At 27.5% G+C, this 7075-nt stretch overlaps 1 protein-coding gene across 1 annotated transcript in view; it reads right to left on the reverse strand.

Moving 5' to 3' along the window:
- Positions 1-5379, reverse strand: part of LOC107438521 (frequenin-2) — a 220174-nt gene extending 214795 nt beyond the window's left edge. Inside the window, exon 1 of the mRNA XM_016050829.4 lies at positions 5212-5379. Within this exon, the coding sequence (XP_015906315.1) occupies positions 5212-5275 (64 nt within the window). The 5' untranslated portion in view covers positions 5276-5379. The remainder of the gene's footprint in view (positions 1-5211) is intronic.
- Positions 5380-7075: the final 1696 nt, after the last annotated feature.

Genomic DNA, 7075 nt, shown 5'->3' on the forward strand with positions numbered 1-7075 from the left:
AAACACACGGGAGCCTTTCTGTTGTTTGTGGATTTAACCAAAACTAACAGTGCCCCGAGGTTCCTTAATGAAAAGACAAAAAATAACCTTTACCACAATTGAAAAGCACAGTAAAATTAAAAAGGAATCACACCTAAAAGGTACAAAATTTAAGCCAACAAATGAAACACCTCCTTCAAATCACAATATAAATAAATGTAAGTAAAGTAACAGTTACAGTTAATTAAAGTAATAAGCAAGGTATATTATATATGTCTTATTTCCGTTTCATATATATATATATATATATATATATATATATATATATATATATATATATATATATATATATATATATGGGTCATTCTCACAAAAACAGTCATTTTCATGTCCCCAGTACATTTTATGTTTGTTTTACAGCTTACGAAAAAAAAAATTCAAGGAAAGTGTCCTTCAGAATGCAAGCTAACAAAAGAATAAAAATAAAATTATCAATTTTTATTTTTTATTTATTTTAGGTATTTAAAATATACCAATATGTCATTCCCTCACTTGTCCCCACTGCTGATTTAAAAAAAGAAAAAAAAATTTTCTGAAATAAAAATTTTTTTTTTACAAATTCGTGTTTTTTATTTCAGAATACTGAAATATAGAATTCAGAAAATCAATTTTAAATTTAATTTCTGATAAAAATATAAACACAGCACTATTTTAAACTTTGTCCCCAGTGTTTCGCGTCATTCCCTCTCAACAATGTTTTTATCACCTGCAATCTTCTTAGAATAAAAATATTTTAATAAAAACTTCAGAAGTTAACAACTGGCATCATAGAACAAAATTGCTGTATGTTTCCATCTTCAACTTAAAGAAGCTTTGCTGTGGAATAAATTTGAATGAATCAAACCAGGTAAAAATTTTTACATTTGTCATTCCCTCATGTCATTTTTTAAAGTAAAATAAAATACAACTTCATCGAGAAAGTGGATAATTATATGTTGCTTTCTTGTATGAATATAATTGTATGTGATTGACTTCAGAAATTAATTAGGCCTAACTGTTATTTTTAAATTTTATTGAATTCGTCATTCCCTCACTAGTGTATAAAGTGAGGGAATGACGCTGAAGTGAGGGAATGATTCAAGATGAGTATATTATTAAATTTTATTTTGCTCAATCGTGCCAGCCAATTTTATTTCCCAAACCTGTAAAAACTATTAAATATATAAGACTAAATTATAATAAATATTAGATATACTTAGTACGTTATCATTTTCAAACTTTAGGTAGATGTAACTTAGATAAAAACATGTATTAAAATAAAATATCATTCCCTCACTATTAGTGTCATTCCCTCACTTTTTAAATAGTGAAAATAATTAATTTACTTATTAATTAATTTGAAAAATAAATTAAAAAATTAATACATTAATTTATTAAATTAATTAATTTATTTATTAAATTAATTAATTAATTATTAATTATTATAAATTAATTAATTATAAATTAATTATTTAAAAAATTAATTAATTTAAATATTAAGTATAATTTATAGGATATATACTTTCTTTATAATGCCATTACATATTTCTATTAATATAAAAAGTTTCAGAGCTTTTTATTCACTTTACTTTTTTGGGATTTTATGAACTGAAAAATGACAGTATGACAGAATGACCCATATATATATATATATATATATATATATATATATATATATATATTATATATACCCAATTTATATTAAAAATATTCAATTATTTTTCAAAATCATTGAGAATTAAAAGGAATCACACCACTTATGAACATCTTGCGGCTAATTATTATCGCTAGCATTAAATCATTTATAAGTTCTTTAATGAAAGATGAAATTAACTTTACAAATGCAGCAAAAATTCTTAAAAATTTCTATAATGTTGCTGAACAGAGTACAACAGTATTTTCCCCTAATATGATTCATTGTGGTCGAAATTTGTCATTAATTTTTTATGCTTTTAATTCCGATATACAAGTACAACGAATAGTGAAAGATCATTACTTGGATGAAATTCTTTCCGATTTAAACAAAATTTATGATAAAACTTATGAAAATATCTCAGACGCTCAATATAAACAAAACAAAAATAATGGCGAGAAATCAAGACTCAGATACTTAAAACCTAATAATATAGTACATATTATTAGGTTTTAAGTATCTGAGTTTTGATTCAAGGGATAAGTATAATGAAAAGCATATTGGTGTAACTTATTCAAATGTTAGATAATTACAATGGAAGAATTTTTAAAATACATTTTGATATACATTTTATTAATTATTATTAATTAATAAACGGAAAGAACATTTAAATGATAACAATAATAATGTCTTCATGAAAAAAGTCTATAATAAATTGTATTATCATTTAAGGAATAGAATTGTTAAGATAAAATAAATTTTGTGCTGTAAATGAAAGTTAAATCTTAATTTTTTATCTCTTTCTTGCAGTAAAGACAGTAACATTTTTGTTTGCCAATATATATCAATCGAGTTAAAATATTTTTTTCATTCAAACTAAGATCTTTTTATTTCATCATGGGCCTGGAGGCATCCGTGAGGAAAATTTAAGGTGATTTTCTTTACTTCAACTAGGTAATTAAAACTCATTAAGTGATATTTAGATTAATTGCTTTTCTTACAATATAAATATACATAAGAAATAATTTATTCAATAGTAATATTTTTCTATTCAGATTTTAAAATAGCTGTATATATTAAATACAATTTGAGTACAATCGTTGTTGATCAATTGAGTATCCTGCCGGGATATAAATGCCATAATATGCATTACATATTCTCTATTTTCTAGCTTTCAAAATATCCTTAATTTCATAAATTTTTTTTTTAATCATTCTTATTCTAATTTTTTTCTAATTAAAATAACTGTTTAGTTTTTATTAAATTTTATAAAAGGCAATATATATATATATATATATATATATATATATATATATATATATATATATATATATATATATATATATATATATATATATATATATATATATATATATATATATATATATATATATATAAGTTCAAAATGAAGAATAAAACAAAGAAAAATGTAAAAACATATGAGAAAAGGGGGGGGATATAATAAGTAAAAAAATAACAAACAACAGTTTTTAAAAAAAGGATGAAATTTTATTTAAAAAACCGGAAAAAAGAGATATAATCTTTTCATCAGCCCACACGATTATATCCGCAAAACAGAGTGCTTTCTGATAAAAAGATTATATCTCTTTTTTTCCGGTTTTTTTTTCCGGTTTTTTAAATAAAATTCCATCCCTTTTTTTTTTTAAACTCTTGTTTGTTATTTTTTTACTTATTATTTCCCCCCCCCCTGTTTTCATATGTTTTTACATTTTTCATTGCTTTATTCTTCATTTTGAACTGATCTAATGAGTTCTGTTTACTTGCAGCTTAAGCGCATTAAATGAAACTTATTGATTTTCATAACTTTCTTCGTGTTTTCTTGTATTTATTTATTTATTATATATATATATATATATATATATATTATATAGTTAGATAATAAATGTCGACGCACGCCGTGTGCGGATGGATAAAAAATTGGAGTGGGGGAAAAAAGAAAATACGAAGTAGGCTACGTAATTATGATTTATGTAAGGTTGAAGGAAGTCAATGTTTAGTTGCATGTGTGCTGCTCCCATAGAAAAAAGATATTACTACCTCTTTAGTCCAAAGATTAGCGATCACATCGTTAGCGGACGAGCCTACTATCAGCTAGTCTTTTTTACAACTCAACTCGACGTGACTTTACAATGAACAACTTGACGCGACTTTAAGCTTCACAACGAAAATAAACGATTGCAGTGAAAGTAGGAAATCTTTTAATGTAATTTCGTTTGGAGCGAAATTACTAATATTACTTTATCTGATAATTACTTTATATGAATGCAGTCCTTCGATTTCATATTTATGTATAACTATTATCAATAATTTTTCTGTAATGTTTTTAATGTTAATATATATATATATATATATATATATATATATATATATATATATATATATATATATATATATATATATATATATATATATATATATATATATATATATAACGCAAAGAAGAAGAATAAAATTAAATAAAATAGAAAAACTTTTAATGGGAAAACGTAAAGGTCTTCATCAGGACATGTCTTGTACAATAAATGTTATATTTCTGAATAAAGAATAATTATATATTAGAATACATTAATTATATATTATTTATAGATAAAAATTACTCTTTATAATGTGTCTATATAGCTAAAAATAAAATTCTGTTGAAAATGAGTATGAAACAAAAGAAAGCAGAAAACAAATTTACCGGTGGGTAGCAAAAGCAAAAAATGTTTTAAAAATAAATATACTAATTTAACAGTTAACAAAATTTCGCGAAGAAGAAAAGAGTAAAACACACACACACATATATATATATATATATATATATATATATATATATATATATATATATATATATATGATTTTCTACAATTTCAAATCGGCATACAATTTATAAAATTTATATCAAAAAGAAATCATAATTATACACTATAGGAATATGTGTATATATATGAGCCATTTAATTTCAAATTAAATTCTATAAAATTCCTGAAATATTATAGGACCAAAATTCAAGTATCATTTTGACTTAAGCAGAAAGCGCAACTTGTAAATAAAATAAGTTTTTTTCTTTTGAGAATCATTCAACTTAATCAAGCTTAAACCTAGGTATCACGTGAGAAACAAACTGAAGCAAGTTCATTTCAAAAATGACTTGAATTGACTAACTACTAAATACCTCATATACTGTCTACAATAACTAAATTAAATATTTAAAATGCAGAAATAATATTAACCACATTTTACTCTAACGTCATTAAGATTATTTTATACATAGATTCTGTATACTTAAATAATAATATTTTCAATATAACATGTTTTAATTAACTGTATTTAACATAACATTCAATTTTTCTCTGCTCCCATTTTTAGTAATTTATATAGCAAAAATAAAATTTCTTCTACAAACAATTTCCATCACATTAAAATACAATATATGAACAGATAAAAAGACAATAATAACCAGGCATGTCATAAACACAGGTAAACAAACAAAAATTAAAAACTTTTCACTTCCGCCAAGAAATAGCAACAACAAAAAACATAGTAAATATAGTACTCACAATAGGTTTCCTTAGCGAGCTTGGCTACCACTTCCCCCTTGAGTTTACTATTTCCCTTGCCCATGTTTCAAGTGCGAGCACCAACAAATAACCGGCAATCACCTGCGAAGATTCGCATTCCTCTGTCTGTTTCCAGCGGCGCCCCTGTTCGAACCAGTATTCAGCGACATCTACAGGAGCGTCGCCGCTGCTAAGACAAGGGGGGGATCAATAAATACGGGGAAAGTAACATAGACGCCTAAGGTTTTCTATAATGCACATTGAGTTGGCTACTTCTGATTTGAAGTCTTTGTTGCTCCATCCAGGGGCGTTGTGCCATCCCTTGCGATGTTTACACTTTGGTGGCGTCAGTAATATTATGAAACAAATGTTAGAGGTGGTAAATTGAGACTATCTAATCGATTTTGGTGATTAAGGAGTTGGTTGCTCAATATTAATGCTGAGCATTATTTCTGGTGTATGATGGATCTTTCTTGGCTTCGACCCTGACCTTTATTTTTGGTCTACTAAGCAAAAGTTTCACGGTTTGTGGTTTAATGAAGGTAGTTCGTTAATTTCTGAAAACCAGCGAAAAGTGGTGCAAAATACACGACTTTTGCAGGTTTCAGAATTTCTGTAATTATTCTGCCATAATTAATGGTTTTCATGACACGCTTAAAATTTTCACCCTCAGTGGAATTTATTAAATCTGAAAATGTATTTTATATTTTCTACAAGCTAATTCGACTTAATTAATAGTTTTTGCTGCTGCCGTATGCTGTAACTATAAATCAGTTTTTGAAAAAAAGACTTATTGTTGAATATCAAAAGTTTGACGGGGTACGCGATCCATAGATATGTAGTGTAACTAGCACTATAATAATTCAATTCCAATTCACTAGTACATAAGACGTGCTAACTCGATTCTAAAGGTACCTTTTTGATAGATGAAGGTTTACATAGTCGACATTCTAGTCCCCATATTCGTGACCTGCGGAAGTGATAGGAACTCGCTTATCTCAGCAATTACGCCTACTTCGATGGACGATCTATATTGAACAGTTGACTTGCTATTTGTGACTACATACGTTTCCACCTCACATTGTTGCTTCTCAGTCTCTCTCACGCACAACGGGATCCTGCACACATTCGGCTACTAATAACAACACAGGAGTAACTAAGCTCACAACCGCGAACATAATACAGCTCTCATTACTAGTGTTCAAAATCTATTGAACTTAATAAAGCTCTGTCCGACATTCGCAAAAAAAGTCAATGAATCAACTAGTGGTATCCATTCATCGAATTATATCCAAAATAAAATTCCGTCGCGGGAGTAACTACCACTGCAATATTTTAATTCCAATTTACAAATATATAAGATGTGCTAGCTCGATTGTGTCTAGGGGAAAATTTTGATAGATGTCGGATGAAATCGTCAATAACTCTCCTTTTTCCACATGGTGACCTGAACGTGAAACGAACTCGCATACCTCAGCAGTTACGCCAACTTCGAATAGAATACGCTACTTCGAGGGATGAACCACATTCAACAGTTGACTTGCTATGTGTGAGTGCGTTATTGTCCTTCTCACGCTGTTGTTACTCCGTCTCAATCATACACAACGGGATCTTGCTCACCATCGACTGCTAATAGCAACACAGAAGCAACCACGCACGCAACCGCGAACTTAGTACAGCTCTCACTGCTAACGCTCAAAACATGGTAATCTTAATACAGCTATCAGCACCAGCTCTCTAAGTTCGGTGATCTTAATACAGCCCTCCCGAACTCTCGCAAAAAGGCAATGAATCAACTAGTATTATCAGTTCATCAAATTCTATCACAGATAAAATTTTGAAGGGGGACTAGTGTAGCGTAATT

Source organism: Parasteatoda tepidariorum, chromosome 8 (genome assembly GCF_982258835.1).
Source record: "Parasteatoda tepidariorum strain Cologne lab strain chromosome 8, Ptep-v5.0, whole genome shotgun sequence".
In the NCBI taxonomy this organism is placed as follows: Eukaryota; Metazoa; Arthropoda; class Arachnida; order Araneae; family Theridiidae; genus Parasteatoda; species Parasteatoda tepidariorum.